At 32.7% G+C, this 21,410-nt stretch overlaps 1 protein-coding gene across 3 annotated transcripts in view; it reads right to left on the bottom strand.

The window, feature by feature from the left end:
- Nucleotides 1-21,410, bottom strand: part of LOC119073457 (fibrillin-1) — a 52,230-nt gene that overhangs the window by 13,278 nt on the left and 17,542 nt on the right. For all 3 annotated transcript variants that reach the window (XR_005087045.1, XM_037178952.1, XM_037178953.1), the window contains exons 2-9: nt 12,366-12,486; nt 11,360-11,560; nt 11,022-11,179; nt 8,117-8,372; nt 3,594-3,874; nt 3,331-3,444; nt 465-746; nt 186-311 (exon numbers count right to left, since the gene is read on the bottom strand). Coding sequence is in view for 2 of the 3 variants with exons in the window: in XM_037178952.1 (XP_037034847.1) it covers nt 186-311; nt 465-746; nt 3,331-3,444; nt 3,594-3,874; nt 8,117-8,372; nt 11,022-11,179; nt 11,360-11,560; nt 12,366-12,486 (1,539 nt within the window). In the remaining variant the exon portion in view is untranslated. The remainder of the gene's footprint in view (nt 1-185; nt 312-464; nt 747-3,330; nt 3,445-3,593; nt 3,875-8,116; nt 8,373-11,021; nt 11,180-11,359; nt 11,561-12,365; nt 12,487-21,410) is intronic.

Raw genomic sequence — 21,410 nt, 5'->3', positions numbered from 1 at the left:
TTTTGAGCGCGAATGTATAATTCAATTTTCAAAACACACACCGACAATAAAGGTGTCACTGTAAATATTTCATCTGAAATACCGAATTCCAGCATTTATACGCGAGAAATACGTGAATTTATTGCTGAAAATGCACCGAACACAAACATGCAATTAATTACATAATTTGCTCAACATAAACTTACTTATGCACGTGTATTTGTCTTCTGCGAGGATGAAACCAACTTTGCAGTAGCAATGAAAACTACCAACCGTATTTTTGCATTGATCATAACAACCACCGTTCACCTTGCCAGCACATTCATCCACGTCTATAATACGAAAACAGAAAATTTCACCAAACATTAAATTCTTAATTGGAAACGTACATATCAGGAATAGATAGAAACAGCAGAAATTTTCTTTATTTTTTTCCTGTTTTTATTATCATTGCCATTGGCTTGTTATTGTGTATGTTATTATACCTGTACAACCTCGAGTTGTTGTATTGTATTCGAAACCATCGGGACAGAATACATTTTGTATATCTTCATCTTCTGTTGGCTCATCGTCGTCGTCGGTTAGGCGTATATCGAACTCAAAGTTTTCCAAACATTTATATGAGCCAGGTGTATTTTCACATCCATCTCGGCATTGTATATTTAATTTTTCCATTACAGTACGATCAGCACATTCATCTATATCAATACAAGTTTTCCTCGTTTCATCGAATGTCCATCCAGGTGGACATAAACAATATGACCGTCCTATTTTTGAGTAAATAAAAACATTTCAGTTACCCGAAAAAAATGTATTTGAAGCCAGTGAAAGCTTGAACTTGAGCAATGATTATCAGATTTTTGGTTTTCAATTCAAAGCGGCGAAAATCGATTGGAGAATGGACTGGAAAGATGATTCACCAAAGAATAGAGAGTCCCCGAGAGCAATTGAATAATAAATAGTTTGTTGAATTATGAACTTGTGCCTCAATTGAAACTTGAAAGTAATCCAGTTTCTGAAGAGAACAAAGACATTATGTCAAAGTCCTTTAAAACTACATTCATTTCTGTCTAATTTCGCACACGACGAACCATTGCAATCGTAATAATAACCAAACCACCTCAAAAATTATTGCATTTATTTGTCTTGACATGGACCATGTCCATTTCGCAAAACCGACATTCATTTACATCTGCAACACAACTAATGGAAATTTGTCATATTTCATGCTATATATATTTACATGCATAACATACACAGTATCGAATGCGAGATGTTGTGTGTTGTGTGAAGGGAGTGTAGTTTTACTACAATACGGACAAAGTGTATACAGTTTATACATGGAGAAATGGGTGTGAATTTCCTATTTGCCAGGGATCATTCGAACAATCTAACATATGTATATGAAGGAATGCTGTGCGAGTCACATTTAGATTAGGTTTAATTGACTGGAAATGTGATATATGTGGAATGTGGGCATGGAATGGATATCTAAATTGACGAGTAAAATTTATAATTAACACAGAAAGTGGAATTCCTGAGGTGAAGTTATGAAGTTTCATTGTAATGTATTAAGGAATGTTTTACGGCAACAGCAGATGTTGTGCATACACAGCACATATTCATATTCTATGTTTGTTTTGTGGTTTAAGTGAATTAAATAATAACTTTTTACGAATATATCTACGGTTTATTAGTTGGTTTTAGGAACAACACTAATTATGCAAATATTTTACATGAATAAATCTGACTAGATAATTTCCCCCGTTTTTCCTTGCCTTATAAAAAAACGAACAGGTTCGTTCAACTTTCTCCAATTTTTGTTTTACAAAAATCTGTAGTAAATTTAGCTAGTTTAAAAGCGTATAGATTACTTGTGACACCTAATCCTCTGGCGGGTCTGATGTGCGTCACTGCGATATAATTATGTGTATTATAGGGAGAGAAAAGTTAAATTCAACATGTTTTTTGATTTGAGGGTAGTTGTAGTTTATAAATGATTCCGCACAAAATGTCTTCAACAAATGAAAACCTAGATTTTTAATTTTAGAATTTCAATCTAATTGCGTGACTAACAAAAATTTAGAAAATAAAAATCTAGATTCTAAACTACAACAACTTCCAAATCAGAAAACATGTTGATTTTCACTTCTTTCCGTGTATATATTGAATCATATACGAATTTTGCAATGATCTGACAAGATAAAGATATAAGATGGACTGGACATTTGAACAGTAAATGGTCTGTGCCTGTGGTTTCTATATCATACAAAGATATGTAAGAATTGGTTTTGCCTTTAATGTGTGATTGCTTACATAATTTTATTGTACTTTAGGATTAAGAAAAATAGCTTAAGCGGTTCTACGTAAACGAGACATGTAATAAATTGTAGTGTCGTGATGGGTAACCAATAATTTTTTTGTCTTGACGAAGGTATCCGCTGTTAGATTTACCCTCTAAAAAAGCATTTTCACCTTTTAGTTTCAATATATTGATAAAGGCTTTTCATAGAACTAATATATACCTCCTAATGAAATGGATTAATGAAATTAATTAATTTGTTGCGATGATAAAATGCGCCCATTGACAAAGTAATGTCTTCGTTATTCGTTTTTCCGCATTTCGATTCCACTTTTTGTAGGTATATAATTCACAATAGATGCAGACTAAGAAATCACTAATTTAATGGCCAGTGTATCGCCGTATAACGATGAAATCTGTTACTTCTTTTGTTTCAAGTATAGCCAAAGTGTTTGATACGAAACCTTTGAGACCATTGTTTTGACATTATTTTACTATAAAGCTTGGTAAGGAGGAATCTCACGCCGGCGTTATTCACAATTACTCAAAAAGTGACATTTTCCATATGCAAAATTAATCATTTTGTGTACCATTGAGAATAGCGCCGGCGCGCGAAACTATTATGATTAAGATGAAATGAAAAACAAATTTGAAGCGAATACAACAGAACCTAAAACTGCATAATGGACCTATTTTATACCTTCGACTGTCTATATCTGCATCAACCCAAACTTTAGAAAGTTTGCTATGTCTTTGATCCTTCGAAATGAAATATAAACGACAAGAGGAACAAACAAAAATATTTTGCAATAAGAGGACGAATCTGGCTATACCTTTATGCGCTATGCCAGAGAAAAATGGCATAACTCCATTTTCTTTTGATTCATTTGAATAGGAAATGTGTTAGTAATCTAATTCACGTATTTCAAGTGGTAAAAATTGTACTGGGTACCTTTTATCGCTGGTGAAATATTTAATTAAAAGTTGAAAAGTTGGAAATTCGTTCACATTTACGTGAGATGAATAAAATAATATAAATTTAAACTTACCCAAACATATTTCCATTGCTCCATTTCGGAATCTTTTCGGGCACTGATAGGACCCAATGGTATTCACACAATCCAGGTCGCAAACATTATTAAATTCTTCGCACTCGTTGATGTCTGGAAATACACATATGCAAGCAACATATAAAGCAAATGGCTTTTAAAATTCAAATTGGATATATGCAAAATGCAAACTCGATTCCATTTGCCCGTTCCAATCTATGCAAATCCAATTAATCAAATTAAATAGTGAAAATCATTTTTACCTACACACCGGTCATTCCTCATGCGAAATCCCTTATAGCAGGTACAATATTCCAAGCCCGCATTATCTACATGACAAATGTGCTCACAAATTTGTGCCTGTTGGCATACTCTATTCGTATCAGCGGATCGAATACATTTCGGCAATTCTCCAAGCCATTCACCATTTCGACAAAAAACGTTTGACTTTGTTGTTCGCATTTGATTGAAATCGACAATATAGCCATCATGGCATATGTATTGTGCTTCAATAAATGCACTCTTGTTGTCTGGTGTATCGTTTCTGGAAGTTGTTGTACAAATAAACAATCAATGGAATTACAAAAAAAAGGGTTAATAAATAGCGCATTCGAACTAAATTAAAACTTTTCGGGTTATTGTCCGAAGCGAATGTATGTATAATGCTTGGCATATGTGCGCACTGTGCAAGTACGTAAAGGTTTAACTAGATTAAATTGGTATCGGAGGCAATGATGGAACCGCATTCATCAAATTGGTTTGTGTGGCTTTCATGGAATTTTGTTTATATGTGGAACGGACTTTATTAACAACAAACGGATTGCAAAATACTTTATAGAGTTATTATTAAATTGAAACAATTTTGATTTACAATTCATTCGATGAACGAACGCATGAATGGTTCATATTACCATTTTGGGAATTTTAATTTCCTCTTACATTCCAGTTTTTATTTTCGAAGCGAAAATTTGTTTCATCTTTTCGGTTTAATTTGAGCATTTTTTTCTATATGAGTCACTAAATGATGTAAATATGATATAAACGGAGTCCGAAGTAACATTGGATGGTTTCACTGGACCAGCGCTGAAAAGAAAATTCGCTCATCTCGTTGTCTTTATTAACAAACTTGACAAGTATGAAGAGCATATGGAAAAAGGCAAATGATTTCAATGTCCTCTCACTGTATCACTCATAGCAATGCTATAGGTGCCGATCTTTGGATCCCCTGTAATGAGTTTTCTCGTCGAAGTTTTATCTCTCATTTTAAGAATTACCGTCCATGAAAAGAGTGTGGAATCTATTACTATATACATTCCTAAAAAAGTTATAGCAACTGTTTTTCAATATGCTGTAAAATATAGATTCTGTTGTTTAGTCCATATTGTGCCTATTGTGCCAACGTATATAGACAAGTTCTACCATATTTTGTCAGAAAATTTCGATTTTTTTTAATCTTTTCTAATATTTTAGCGTTAAATGGTTTCTTCGAGCATTTAAACAGGACCCAATCTAAATAGTCAGTGAAAAGAATTCCGTTATCTGAACCCATCTTATCAACCCATCTTATCGACCCATCAACGAAATTCATTGTTAAATTGAAATAATTAAACCATAAAGGCAACAATTTCGACGAGAGAGTTCACCCTTCACAAAGGGTGTTTGTAATTTTTAAGCTGAAAAGTAGTTCTGATTGGCTAATACTCTACCCAGACTTCTAAGTCTGTGCTTGAGTTGAGAATGGATTTTTTTTTATATTACTGTACCCGCTTTGGAATGTGAAATTTTTCCTTTATGTTTTGTAATAAATTTTCTCGCAAAATATGAATGCTTTTATTCTAGAGTCATAATACATGAATGATTACATCACATCGACACAACAAACGGGTATAGCAATATTGTTTTCGGCGAATGATTTGCGAAAATTTTTATTACGAAGAAAACTGATTTTTTTCATAAAAGAAAAAAAAATGTCAATTGGATTCAGAAATGATACATATCATTCAATTTTCCTTGTCATGTTTTTCGTAAGAAAGATGACCTTTTGTTCGAAAACAATTTGATTGAATTTTATTTCATTCATCAATGATATCGGATTTAAAATGGAAAAGGGGGTAAGATTTATTTCTTTAAAATTGCTTACATATTTTATCAAAGGTTACGAATCTTTGAGCTGGCATGGTACATGCATACGAAAAGGTTCGTCGATACTATTGTTCCACGTCTTTCGAACTTCAATGGTGTCTCGTTACATTATGTTGTCAGTTATACACATACACGCTGATAGTTCAAAGTTCACTATGATAGAAATACCGTTTTCTATCCAGGGAACAGGCGGATCCGAACCGCACTAAAAAAATCCTGTCTTAAAGTTGGGAACAATTTCCCGTACATAATTTCATATGTTCAAATACGTGTTATGTATCGAGGCATCTTGCAGTTTTTAATGGAATAAACGTTCTAAAATATCTTACGTTTCTGCAGGAGGAAAATTCGTTTATTTTGGAGAAGGACAAGCTTACTCCTCCTCGATAAATGTTCCCGCAGATACGTAATATATATTTCTCACTGAACCCCGGGAAATCAGTCAAAACTCATATCTTAGGGGCTTAGTGAGTAAAATAACTTATGTGATTGATAGGAACTTTGTGACGTTGACGTTGACAGATCTACAAAAAATTGAATTCTTGTCTCAAAATTATAATTCATTACTTTCCGTTAACAGATCTTTCTTCAGTTCTACTCCATTAAACCCCTTCCCGCTTCGCTTTCTAGTTTAAAAAAAAAATCAGCGAAAAATGTATCAAATGACAAATTTAATACATCAACGTCTAAGCAACATATGCGAATGTGGGTGGAATTTGTGGAATGTGTTAAAAAGGAGAAACATTTCTAACTTCATAAGATTCTTCAAATTTTCAGATTTTTTTCTTTTGATTTTACGTTGCCAGTAGCACAAAAAAAGGCAAACGAAGACTCATATTTCAAGTAGTAATTTCTTGCTTACTAGCGCCAAAGTAAAAGGCTGATTAAATTTAGTGTATAATCCGACAAGCCCGTTATAAATCGTCTAATAAAAGTAGGTCTTAGTGTAAAAAGAAATGCCTGAAAGGAAGTCATCTTAATAAAAATGAAATTTAATACGGCAAAAATTATTAAAGTTAATAAAATTTCATGGCCTTAATAACGAACAAGGTTTTCATATTAGCTTTCAAATTTATTCATGATCCCATTCCAGCCGTAATACATATTATCTCTATTATATCTACCCCAACCCCATCATCAATATCATCATTGTAAAATTATCTGACATCATACAAAACAAATTGGGATTCCTTTTTTCTTCTTGCCGAAAATTTTCATATTTACTTTATTACTCATCCGAGCATAGAGTAAAGCCTATACTTTACCAGATAAGAACGATTTCCTCGACGTTTTTTTTTTTTGCTCAATGCTGAGAAAGCCCATTTTATAAACACACAAATCCGACAAATCTTCTCAAATCCATCAAAGTATTAATAATACCTATTTTATATATTATATATTATATTCGAGTAAATAACAGATAAAGTTGTTGAAATTCGTTAGTGTTTTTTGCTTTTTCCTTCTACACTTTTTGTTCTTGAAAAGTTGAAGGAGTTTATGCCATATACGTTGTTGAAATCATTTCAAAGCATTTATATCTCAATTTGCGTAAGGATACACAAAAATTGTTTCACTAAGGATATCATCTCATCTATAACATCAAAAGTCTGTGAAATGTGCATCGTACACTGGCGCTTGTATACATACAACGTTGTATGTACACGTACGGGGTACGGTTTTTTTTTCATCTCTCTGTTTCATAATATTTGAAATTTGCATAGCATTTCATTCATGTATAAAACTGAGGTTTATGAATATAAATCGTAAATTCTATTTTATGTCTGTTCACATTTACTTGGAAACGTAAAATATGAGGATAATACCCCTGAAAAAAATCTGTTTAAATAGAGGTGAGCTTGTATATTACATTTTTGTGTAAGTGAAATGTGATTTATGGTATAAGGGCTGTGTTATTTTGTCGAGAACTCAGTATTACTGTGTGTGCTTGAAAAGTTTATCTTTCTGTAGTGTTCTGCTGTGTTTTTTTCTGTGGTATTTAACTCAATGTCGGTAATGAGATTTTTAAATTGGTTTCCTTTGACAAATATTTAAGCTGACAATTTGGATATGAATGTTTTTCATATTTATCACACACACACACACACACAAAAACGCGTAAGTTTTATCAATACAAACACGGTGCTTCGTGGATATAAAATTGAAATTTGATTGACTGAAACTATATTAAACAAGCAAAATAGCGGTATGGACGGTCGGTTGTAATACAGAAAAAAAAAATAATTTCCGATATTTTTGATTTCCTTTCCATCATGTTGTAAATGTACAAAATGAGCTGTTTTCCTCGTAAAAATTCAAATTAATTAAAATTCGAGCAATGGAAACTCAGCTCATTCTGCCATTTATACTCCCAATAATCGGCATATGCCAAGATTTGTTTTCACAGCATCTACATACACAACATTCTGTGTTTGTTCAGCGTATCAAAACGATTTCATAAAATCTTTCAATTTTAAATTTATTTTCCACGTTAACATAATAACTCCGTCGTGTATTGAAATTTTCCTTCGCTAAGCACTTACATATATACTGATACTCCCGCAATTCGCTTGTAGTATCTTAGCTTTATATTAGCCATGAATTCAAAAACACACACAAAAAAATTTGAGTGAAAAAGAGTGCTCACCGAATATATTTTATGTCTGCATTTGGAATATTCGGTGCTGGTATAAAATCGTTGTCTAAGCATGATAAATCACCCACCGACATAAATTCGGTTACATCAGATCGTTCGGCTGCATTGTCAACTAATCCCATTATCGATTTTTGATTGGCATCGTCCATTGAAGTAATCAGTGGTATTTTATGAATTGAAGTAATGCTGATGTCGCTGGCGCTACCTAACCACGGTGTATTGTGCGACGGCAATGATGATGGTTTTTCTGCGTAAATGGTCGAAATTATTTATTTATGTTTGCTGATCGAATATTTGGGAAATTTGCGGAAATGTTCAGTATAATGTATACGTTAATGTTACAGTATTTCATTCAACGCATAAAAAAAAGCGAATGGAAATTGTCGCTGCCGATAATCGGTTAATTGGGTAATCAAAATGAAAACATTATGTGGGTGGAATTAATAATGTTGTAATTTTTAAAATTGCAAAATATCAAAATTTAATTTCAATTTACATGTTTCAGTCCCAACGGAATGGGGTGCAAATATTGTTTGGATTGAAATTATTGATAATTGGGCATTAGACCGATTTTACATTGCAAATAATTTTTTTGTTTTATGTTTTTAAATGATGTCATACATGAAGGGCTTGACACAGAAGGGCTTGACACGTAACACTGCAAATAAGGGGTCAAACGACAACATCAGTTACGACAACAATTCACGGACACGATTTGTTATTTTATTCTGTAATTTTTACATTTACCGTTCGGTTGAGACGATTAAAGTAGAACCAATTGTAAGTGGAAATGGCTGCAATTCCTAAAATCGCTCTTTTAAATCGAAACAAGTCAGTTTAGGATAAGTCACCAAAAAGATTATGATTCGATTATTTGAAGAACAGAAAGTCTTTGATTATTTTTTTAAAAGAAAAGGTCAATCGAACATTAACTATGTCTTTATGAAGAATGTCTATGAAAAGTTCAAGAAATTTAAAATTGAAAAATACAAAAATTAAAACCATTTTATGTAAGTCAAAAGCCAGATAAAACTTTCCTCGTACCCGAACATTCCTTGGTAATTGTTGCCAAGCAAATCATGCTGGCAATAAAAAACTAAAAATTTCTTTGTTGATACCTAGCGATGCAGACGAGATATTACTGTATACCTACAAAGTTCATTTGTTCATTATAGTTGAGAAATTAATGAAATGTTTTCGTTTTATAAATTTCTTTTTCAATTGTTTTTTTATTTGTGTGCAATGGGTATGAGTATTTCTGCTTTGCGTTGGACAGAAAATCTATTGCATTTATACACACATCCCAGATATCCAGCATTAAATGGCGATATTTGTAGCTGTTCAGTCTGCTATAAAATTGACAGTATCAGTTTACTTAAATGGTTATTTTGTTCAGATTTTGTTGTGAAACAACTGACCTATTTTTTTCTCTTTTTGTATTGAAAAAGAATGGAAACTCCATTCCATATACAAGATAGAGAGAGGTAGTTCGTTCAAGTATAACTTAAATGTAAGTGAGCTTTTCAATTTGAAAAACAAACATGTGTATCGTGCAAAAGTTTTACTATTCAATGTAGAATCTGAAAATTGTTGACACAGACGAATAACTTCATTAATCTAAAGTTTGTTAAATAGTTACACATACGAGAATTCAGTTGAAAAATACAGCGAATTTGTCGTGGAATACAATTTTTTATAGATTTCGCTATAGTTTTTTGTAATCTCTCCTCCCATCCGGTCTGGAAATTATTAAAATTTAACGGTCTTTTCAATTCCTTTGACTACTAAACGTATAAAGACAGATTCCTTTTTTTTAAATAAATATTGAACAACATCCCCATGCGTCAAATGGCTTAAATACTCTCAACACACAGCATTCAAACAAAAAACTTAAAATATTGCCAAACATAGTACTAAAGATGTAATCTCGCCAACGACATCTCTATATTACCTAGCGAAAAACAAGTGAACGAGGATGACTTACTATTGAAATTTTTTATTTAGCTGTCTAGTGGTTCTTTGTTAACGAAAAGCAACTTGTTCAACATATGAAATTATGACGAGTAAAACTTTGCCAGCATATGCAGCAGCATGATACATTATATTCATTTAAGTTACGACGTGAATGCAAGCCAATAAATAAACTCCGTTCTCTGTTTCGGTAACAGGATGACTATGAGTGTATAAAGTTACGCTACACAGACTAATTGCTTCATCCGAACACATATGTGCTCTGACGAAAAGTTTATTTATTCAAAAATTATTAACTTTCTAATTTTCTAAATTTGAATGAACAAACAAAATTCTTGGAATTTTACTTAAATTCATTAGGCACACTGGACACCGGACATATTTACGTTCGACGTGTTTTCGTGCATATTCTCGTGTAAATTACCTTTAAATAATTCATGCAACTCGCGAACAAGTTATTAATTCAACTTTAAAATGTTACCCGACTTAATAAAACGATAATTCGCCCTGCATATTAAATAGGGCGCTAAAATGGTACATTGATACAATGGCATTGAATGTGACTATACCTTAACTGCAAAGCATTCAGTTTTATAACAAAACGGTTGTGTATCCTGGAGCTCTTTTCGACTATTAATAAAACATGATAAGGTAGAGAATAAATAGCCGGGAGAAATTTTTAAAAAATTTGTATAGAAAACGCAGATTCCGCTTGGGAAATCGTTTTGTCTATGAACTTAAAATAAACAAAGAGAAGAGGAGAAAAAAAAGCATAAAATGCCAACGAACAACTTTTTCAACATTCATAATATCATTTTCTTTTTGCTGTGCATTTTGTAGGAATAAAATAGAAAATAAAAAAAAGGAAAACCGAGAGCTGAAAACTTAGAATGAGCGAACGAAAAAATACATTGAAACCTCTTACTTTTTCGATGTTTTCTTTTCCTTTTCAAAGTATCGCTTTTCTTTCCATCAAGTTTGCCTTCTTTAAGCTTGTGCTGTCGCTCCGTTAGAATAGAAATGCGATTTCTAGGTTCTTTCTTGAAAGTGATACGCTTACCATTGATGTTATTATGGTTTTTGCTTAAATTTAAGAAAAAGAAGAAGTGAAATGAATTTTACAGTTTCAATTACTCGGATTTGGAATATAATCTTCAACTTGCCACACCAAAACTGTAAAGCTTTTATTATAAATTCTCTGAGCTTATGTCGTTTCGAAACAGCAACCTATAAATTAACTGAAACTTTTCATTGTATGTATACCTGTGGTCTGCGTATGTTGTTTCGGTCTGTGCCACAATATCACCATCTGTCCCAGTCAATTGATTTAATTTCTCTGACTTTCTGTCATGATGGAATGATATATTTTCGTTATGCATCCGATTATGCAGTTTCCGTTTCAACTTGACACGTTTCGGTTTCTGTGGCATTTCTTCAAAGTTGGCGATGTATTCGTTTTCAAAGCTGTTGAATGGAAAATGTAAAAACTCGTTCCGATTTACTCGAAATTTACAGTATAGAGACACGCAGTGAATAGAAATGCGACTCAAAAAACATCATTAATTCATAATGGAAGTACAGGATTATGATAAAATAATTTAAACTTTCAAAGAAGTGATGTTGATGCCTTTCTTTTCCTTAATTATTATAGGCATACAAACATGTACTTAAACATGTCACTCCTGAGCAGCAACAACAAAAAATGAATATCAAATAGAGGGCTTGATTCTCCTGTTTATTTTTTGTTTGAAACCTAAAGCCAGCCTCTCTTTTTAACATATTCTTTTCTGTCGCTGCGTGAAAGTGCTATGACTTGAATCATAATGTATTTGTTGGTAGCGAGGGGGGTGCCATTTCTTAGAAATATGAAAAAATTTTAGGTCATATTTTCATCTTCGGATGTATGCATTTCGCAACGTAGTGGTTTTCGATCCAGCTAATATCATCGTATCTGTCCTGCTGCAATGGTGGTGACAGGTAATATTTTTTTAAAATGAAATTAACTTTACAACTTTATCCATATTTTACACTGGTGGAGTTATGGCATAGATGCTCGCTAAATTCTTTGGAAATTCCTTTGGTATTATTAAAAGTTAGGACAAAATAAACGCTCCCTTTTATAGTGCATAATGGATAATATATATCGAGAGAAAGCATGTAAAGTTTACCACAAAAAATGTGGTAAAACGTTTAGCACCTGTTTTATTTGTTCGCAAATATTCAAATGACATTTTGCAATAAAATTAAATGAATAAATCTCAAAAATTACCTATCTTTATTGGATGTGAATTCCAACGGTACATCGAAATCATTCTCGTAACCATCGTCATTCCTGGTTTCTTTTAAACGGGAAATTCTTTCAACAAGATTTGCATCCGCACATCCAATAACTGCAATAGAAAATCGATTAAATTTTACATTTTCTCTCCGTAGACAGGAATATTACAAATTTATATTGGTGCACCGTTTATGTACCACACACAATGAACTCTCTTCAATTCTTTATACATAGCATGTACATTTAAAATGAATAAAATTCCAATTTGAGTTACGTTCAAGCTGAACACCTTTTAGGAGGAAAGGATTACAATTAAAAGAAATGGGAGTCGAACATAAATCGGTTTATAAGTATTTTAGTAGATTTTAGATTTTAATTCGAGTACTTTTTCAGAAAATAAATGGTTTCATGGGGAATTGTAATTAGGGAGTGAGCACTGGTCATTTTTGAAGTTACTTTTTGTCGATGGAGAACATTTTTCCAAAGCAATAAATAATTCTTCAGTGTCTCTCGATAATTTAAAGCCAATTTTATGATGATTTTAAACACTTCTCTTGGTGGTTTGCCTCGTACTTCAAGTAAGGTTAAAGATCTTTTTATCTGGATTATTGGACAAAATTATTTATCTTCAACGTAAATCCCTAAATCTAATGAAAGTGGGACGCTTTACACCGGAAACACAAGAGCAATTTTGCGTTGATGTGATCGACAATAATGCGGGTTCCATTGTAATATTCACCACAGACTAAACTGTGGAAAACGCAGCGATACAAACAAGGGATAAAAAGTTGAAACGTAGAGTTTTCGTGTGAATTTTATTGACCCGAGTTTTCAACTTTTACCCCGAGTTATGTAATTGATTTTATCTACCTAGGTGAAATAATAGTAGTGAAAAAGTGCTATTTTGTGGCCGTCGGTAGATAAAGCAGCGTATTCACCTCTGTCCACCTCTGTTCGCCTTCGGCTCATGCAATAACTCCCCAAGTGTCTAAATAAACATGTGGACAGAGGTGAATAATCTACTATTACATGCTTTTAAAACTTAAACCAAATTTTTTGTTTCCCTAGGTGTGTGAAAAGCCACTGTCGACCATAGGGAAATTTTCATCTTGAACACCTTCAAAAGTATCTAAAAAGCCCTATTCTATCTACTCTGTTTCAAAATTGTCTGGAATTCTACACCCAGTAAGAATGCAGCATGAATACATATCGATTGAGGCAAAATATTTTACAATTGGTGGTAGATTGAATTGTGCTAAATATATTGCATATAAACACAAATCAGGAGATTAGATTAGATTACCGATAGTTAAATCCAGGATATTTAAAATTGCACAATAGTCCAGGGCTTTTTTTGGGAATTTTAATTTTTAAGAATTGAAATTTCCAAATGTAAGCCCTGCAATAGTCAGAGTTTTTCAGAGCATCATAGCGTGGAATCTCGTCCTTGCCTGTAAATTCAGTGAATCTTTCTCAAACTAAACCATTAATGTCAGAACATTGATTAGGATTGTTAATCGCAAACGAAAAACATCGTACTGCCTCAAATTACCAACATAGACCTTAAATTACATTTGAAAACTTATGTTGCTTTTAATTCCAAGATCGTTATCAGTCAGTGACTTCAAAATTACATGAGAAATCCATTGAAATTACTGGGTTTCCAAACGAGAAATTTTTATTTCTCTCGTCTTCTTCGTTCTCGTTTTTCTTATTTTTCCCGAACATTCGCCTTGTACAAATAATTTTCAATTTTCTACACCTTCGTAGAGAAATGGTTCCCATGAGATGGTGAGGTGAATAAAAGATAAATATAAAAGAAAACATTTTTGAGCTGCACATACTTTTCCATTCCCATTGGTTGTAAATAATACCAATTTAAATTTAAAGGAAAAAAATTATATTTATTCCGAACATAAAATGGTTAATTGAATTGCCATGATAAAAATTTAATTCTTTTTGTCATCATGTCTAATATCCCGTCTTTATGTGGAGAAGATGCGAAAACACACAATTTGGCTTATTGCTATAGCTCCAAATAAGTGATGAGTCTCAATGGAAGAATATTTGCTTTACCAACACTAAAACCCATCATGAATTATTGAATTTCCAGCGAAACATAGAAAAGCGTTATTAACACACAGAATACGAAATATAATACGAATTTGTAATGTCTGTGAGAGCACACACCATAGAAAACATAAAGAAAATGTAAATTCCACAAAAAAAAGGAAACCTCTCTGGCTATTCCGATTAGAATGAGTAACGGTACAAAATGGTAAGAATAATTGAATGCTGTGTATAGATACAATATTGATTTATACGTAAAGACGTAAAAAAGTCGAAATTCGAGTGTTCTGTTCAAATGTGTGAAAACGGATCAGGTATTTTCAGGTGGAAAATGTGTTGAATTATAAATATTTAAATGCGATTCAACATTTTATTTAGCATGGATTCGGAAAAGTTTTTACGAACGTTGAAAAGACGAAGGAAAAATGTAAGCAGCTTTTTGTATGTATAATGTAAATGTAATAAATTTTTATGTTTGCACAGACCCGAAGCATTGAAACGTGCATCAAGTATTGATGTTAAATGCTTTATAAATACGTATTCAATAGATTCATTTCATCTACTTCCATAAGTGTAAACATGATGTGGTTTCATATTACATTATCGTATCGTCGTTATACCGGCAACACTTCCGCCGGAAGGTTGAGGCTCGTTTTAATCACAGCCAGTGCCGTAGTTCAATGGGGACGTAAGTGACTTTACACTCTTAAAAGTCAATAGCTCACCGTTTGTAAGCTGATAGTAGCATCCTAATATAATAGTGGCGCCCACAATAGCCATGTTGGATTTAGTAGTAATAGTAAATACCTATATAGTCCATATGCTGTATATAGACCACTGTTTCAATCTGAGACACCATTTCTCATCAGGCCATGGCGACAGTGGTATTTGATACAATGCTCTAGAAACACTATAGAAATTTGCACACGAACAAGTCTAGCGAGTCATAATCGAAATGAAATTCCAATTCATCACAATGCTTGCAGACTGGTGGCGGCCTGTGGTAGGCTACCACAAAAGCTAAACAAAAGTTTTGGCTTTTGTGTCTCATCATAAGATATGAAAGTTTGAGAAAGCTTTCTTAAGCTCACGTCATATGAGACACAAAACCCAAAACTTTTAATAATATATGAGTAAAGAAAATAAGTGACGGTGGTCCAGCTCTGACGTAATGTTGGTCTGTATTCACTCGAGTACTTTGTCCAGCAGAGTAATGTTTGTCTTTTCCAAAAAAAAACCTAATTTTATTAAGACAACTGTTTAATATGCAAGACATCTGTCAGCCGTTCTTTTAGTAAACAATTTTTTTTTTATATTACCAACAACTTGAATTCATCACCTTTAAAATGAGGCACGACCCTGATCAATGTTGGATGTTGAACCAATCCTATTTTATTGACAAACATAAAGGGTATAGCACTCTCGGCTGGCAAAAAGGATAACTTATTTAAAAAACAAAATCTTTTAATCATTTCATACCTTGTATTGTTTCGCAAAGAACGGATACCGTCTTTGATAAATCGAAAGAGACAACAAAAAAAAACATAAAAAGGACACGACCGGAATGTCAAAATACCAACGAATCTTCACTCCGTTCCGGATGTTTAATTTCTGAATTGTATTGTTAATAAGGCTATCGTCTAGAATGCCTAAACTGACAACATTTTGATGTAAACGTAGAAACGATCTATTATAAATTTGCAAATTTCTGTAGAGTTTTCGAAGCTTCATTAATTTCACCATCAACTTTTTGATGGAGTGCTATAGATAGTTATACTGGCTTTATCGTACAACAACTCTTGGCGAACGAACATATAAACAGATATTTTCCTGAATATACGAATAATTTGCTGTAAATACAGTACAAGAAAAGCAGAACAATACGTTGAAGCCATCAAAAACAGCCACAACAGCCTCAATTCCGTTAAATACACAATTATACAACTGTAACAATTACTATTTCCATAAAATGCTAAAAGATTTTGAGTTGAAATGTTGAAATGGTGATGTTTGGTTTGGTAAATCCGAGCGTAAATTTCCACAGTAAAATTTGCATTTCCAGGCAATAAAAACAATTATTTATCAAACTATACGTACAGTACATCATGTCTTCATTTCAATAACGAATTTTGCAGACACATAGTCATATAAACGACCTTAAAAGCACTTTTCATTTCTAATTACTTCTTCGTTTTATCATAATTTTCCTCATTTCCATAAATTTTCTTGTAATATCAACAATTCCATTTGAATTACAAAACTTTACAAAGATAATGAAAAACAGTTGAACCAACCGCTTAAGATGCCTTTTCTATTTGTTATACATATAGATACCATACACATTATATCTTAGTCTATCCGCTGCGCACTGAATGTTTATTTATGAACTTTCCTCTCCTTAATGCTATTTATTCGGCACTTCGGTGTGTGCGGATGTTTCATTCTATACATTCCATTCTGGGTTCGTTTGGCATATTTTATCATTTGTCATAATCGTTTCGCTACAGGAATTTACAACTTCTATTGCATAAGATGCTTTCAGTTTGGGATAAAATTTATTGTTTAATGCAATGGTTTGATAAGAACTGACTTTTAGAAGCAGATAATGTTGAAGTAGATGATGGTGAAGGCGAGGGTGAACGAGAATTGCATGTAACCTCTATAGCCGACAACATCTAAGTTGTTCCATATTAATTTTCTTGTTGATTAATCTATGGTATTTAATTTAGTTATTTTGATAGTAGTCATGTAATTGAAATCTATGGACAATTATACTGTAAACAGAAGATATATTCAATGGATCAGCAACGATTTTCAGAACTTATTTTTCAATAAAAAATCAAATTTATAAAGCGGAGAACATGAGCTGAACGTACATTCTTTATGCGACAACGACAATAGTCGAACTGTATGGTATTTATGATGTTGAAAGTATGGAGTGTATTTCAATTTCGAATTGTAGAATGTCAATACAAATTTTTGAAATGCGATGGCCATAAATGACCTAAAATATGGCAGCGATTATACGTTGGTAATATTTCCAATATTAAATGCAATGGACATAAAATATGAAATTAAATTCCGATACGTTTCTGTGATTACAGTCACATTTAGCGATAACAAAAGAAACGGATTTTCTTATATAATCGCCAGGGACTATTTTGGGAAAACATTTTCACTTCTTTTGCCACTTTTTGATATTTTCCATACAGTTAGAGACAGTGAAATATCAGCATTTCAGCTGATACACACAAACAATCAAAACTGTTTATGCGGTCTTACCACTACCATTCGCGTGCGTGTAACAGCTTGAACCGTATAAGCAAGTGTAAAAAGTTTTGATTGTATGTGTGGATCAGCTGAAAAACAGCTGAAGAAATTCATGCTGATTTTTCACTGCCTCTGACTGTACATAGTTGTTGAGAAAATTATGGAAAAAATTGGAAAATTTGGGAAAATATTTTCCCAAAAACAGTCTCTGATAATAACTGAGATGAAGACTGAATTTAGGAAGCAATATCAATGGCCTTTTCAAGGCGACAAGGGTTGTAAATGACATTTAGTTGTCATAGTCGTCATCACTGACCGCAAAGATCAGATGAACCTCTAAGACTGTCTTAGCAGAATGTTTAGAGATAAGCCGATGCATAGTGCTGAGTAACAACCATACAACTCCCTTTTGAAAAATCGATCGAATTAATTTGTTACCACATTTATATGTTCCCGAGCCCCAGTTATGACTTTTTTCAAATGTCTGCATTGAAAACAAATACGATATGTGAATTGACAGGGCCTGTTGGATATTTCATTTGAAACTTAAACATTATGCATTGTTAACCATTTCCACCATTAATTAACGTTCCACTGTCTATCCGGAAAGTCTATCAAATACAAAATCAATATAATGGACGTGGGATGTTTGATTCAGTTTAAGTGAGCTGAGTATAAATTCATGCATGATTGGATTCTAAAATTACGCGTGGATACACATTTGATTCGAAATATTTGCGTAAATGGTTTCCTATAGTTTCTTGAGAGTAAAATCAAAATATTCTCGCAAATGCGAGGAATAGTTACCCTTATTCGCATTCTGTACTCAGTTCCACTTAAATCAAGTATTGTGCAGTTATGTTTACATCTTTCGTATACATATTGTTATTACCAAAATTCAACAAAACTCAACATTGTTTTGTCCCCGAAAACATTAGATGTGACCATTTTCAACCACAATCAACCCTCTTTTTGTCAAAATATTTAAAGCCTAAAATATCGACTACATAACCGAAAGTAGCTTATTACAAACAACAATAAATATAACAAGAGGAAACTCACAGCTTACAAATAACCATTTACCATTATGCGGTGTATCCCTTTGTATTTTATTAAAAAAAAGTGTTTCGATTTCGGCGGCGGTCCCTTTTCCGATTTTCTTCTTCTACATGTAAATTAATTTATGCAAAAGGGATCCGTGTATTGTAAGTACACTTTAACACCCGTCTCTTAACCTTTCGAAATTAGTTTCAAATTGGTTGATAAAACTTTCGCTGTATATTTCCCAAATTCCCTATTTCAAATGTAGATTTATGTGGATACTCGACGTCGATATACATTCCATAAAACAGTCAAGAAGTATTTTATTGTGAAATTGTTTGAAGAATGAATATTAAAGGCATTCTTGTCTGGAATACTGATTCTTTGAATTATGTACAAATTCAAACTTCAGTCGAAACATTGGGTCGTTTGATCAAGTTTATTTGAGAGAATTTATTTTCAATTTAATCGTGTACCGCTTTACCGTAGCTCATATTTTCTTCAATTTCGGATTTTAGTATTCCTTTTAGCACTTAGCTTTCTTTTGGTAAACACGATACAATTCTCATTGAAATACAAATTAAATTCATTTGTCTGGCATTGGTGAAATTTCGAAAAGTTTATTGTATTGTAATTATTAATCGTACTCGTAGAGGGTGATTTTCAGTTTCAACCATTGAACAACAACATCTCAAACGAATTTAAATTTTCAAATACTTTCTGTTGTTCACACAATTTTGACCTAAGAGGATCTAATAAGTTGCATAGCGTGTCATTTATAAAAGTTTGCAGACGACTATGCTAAATTTTTGTAATTTACTTAATAACATTGTTTTGTCCCACGGCAGAGTGAGGTAAACCAGGCAGAAACTGTCGAGGTAAATTTCATTCAAAGAAGGGACCTAGATCCCGTTGAAATGGTTTACGAATTTGTCTTATGGATTGGATATATTAGTAAGCGTTTCACAACAGCATCGAAATAGATGTCCTTAGTGGACACAACGCACCTTCACAAAATACTATATTGCGTACGACGCAGCGGCCAACACGGGAAAACTGAAATACGTAAAGAATAATCGCGACATATCGGCAGGAAGGAAAATTTTAATCAAATGAAATTTTTTGATATTAAACGAAAATGTACCGCTCAATTTACAAGGACAGAAAAAATCAGCGGCAAAAAATCAAATAGATGAAGAGGTAAATTATTACTAATATTTAGCTTATGCATAGCGTGATATGTGATAAGGACAGTCTTTCGGTTTCGACCTTTGAAAAATCACTTTCAAATTTGCATTTCCAAATATTTTCTGTTAATTCACATTCACACAATTTTTCCCTAAGAGTACCGAGTATGTTGCATAGCATGTAATTTAAAAAAAAAAGTTCGCAGACAACTATGTCGACGAAATATGTTAAATTATTGCAATTTACATAACCGAAAGTTAGTTTCAAAAATGCAGCGACACGTTTTTAATTTATGTAATTCACTGAAATGTGTTTTGAATCTGTTTGGGTGTTTTATAAGCAAATTTCTCTTAATATAAGCAAAAAGCTACTACAAATTAACGTTCCAGCCAGTCGGACTATTTATAATCTTCATTTCATTTTTCTTTTGACAATAAATTGCATTAATGTAAGTCGAGTGAATTTTTTTAAAGTTTTTGCGAGGTATTTAGGTGTAGAAGGATTGATTTTAACAAAAGTATTTCACACTTCGACTGCTACATTCAGTGAAAATCACTAAAAATTCGAAGGGCGTCCGCCCTAATGCAATTTCTTCATTAACCTGTTACAGACGGCTGTCTGTTATCGACAACGACAGCAATAATAAACGACAACCTCTGACTAATGAAGTTGTATGTAGCAAAACGCATGTTCAAAACAAATGAAGTAATAGATTTCTGAAATCAATCTCTGAAAATCTTCGATCAAATGAAGTAATATTTTGAACAGTAAGGCTGTTAATATGCTTGCCGTCTGTGACAGGTTAAAAAAAGCACAATTTTACATTCGTCAGAGTTTTGTCATCGACTCAATTAAGTAATTCTTAGTTTAAAATATTTTGCTGCAAATTTTGTACTCGCTAAGGCACTTTCAAATTTTGCGACAAAATATCTTAAACTGGAAACACTCCCAACAGTATCAGCAATCAGCATCGATTACTTTTATAACTCTAAAATATGTTTAGAACTAAAAAAAAACCACTGTAACACCATCTATATTTTTAAGAACGGCTGTCAGCTCTGACCTGCAACGCAAAAAAAAACCTAGTGCAAAAGTGATACCCGATTTTGTGTGAAAACTTCATCCTTTTACTCCTTCAAAGTCTCGCATCTCTTCTGTACAAAGTTTTTTTTTATACGTTGTAGGGCAAAGCTGAACAACTGTGACCTATTTTTTTTAACCGTCCCTGTTCCATTAACAATACTTCTTTATTATTGATTACATCGTAAGACTCATTCGTTTCTATACTCAACAACGTAAATTCATCACTTGAACCTAGAGATACGATTTTCTTACCTCAGACGCTGACATTGTTTCTATGTTTTATTCAAAATAGAATAGATGGATACATAGGTTATAGGTCAAGCGATGAGCAGTTACTCGTGTAAATGGTGTATCGCTCGTGTATTTTCATTGAAAGTAGTATAA

Source organism: Bradysia coprophila, unplaced genomic scaffold, assembly GCF_014529535.1.
Source record: "Bradysia coprophila strain Holo2 unplaced genomic scaffold, BU_Bcop_v1 contig_138, whole genome shotgun sequence".
Classification (NCBI taxonomy): Eukaryota; Metazoa; Arthropoda; class Insecta; order Diptera; family Sciaridae; genus Bradysia; species Bradysia coprophila.
This window is presented reverse-complemented; position numbering and strand designations above follow the sequence as displayed.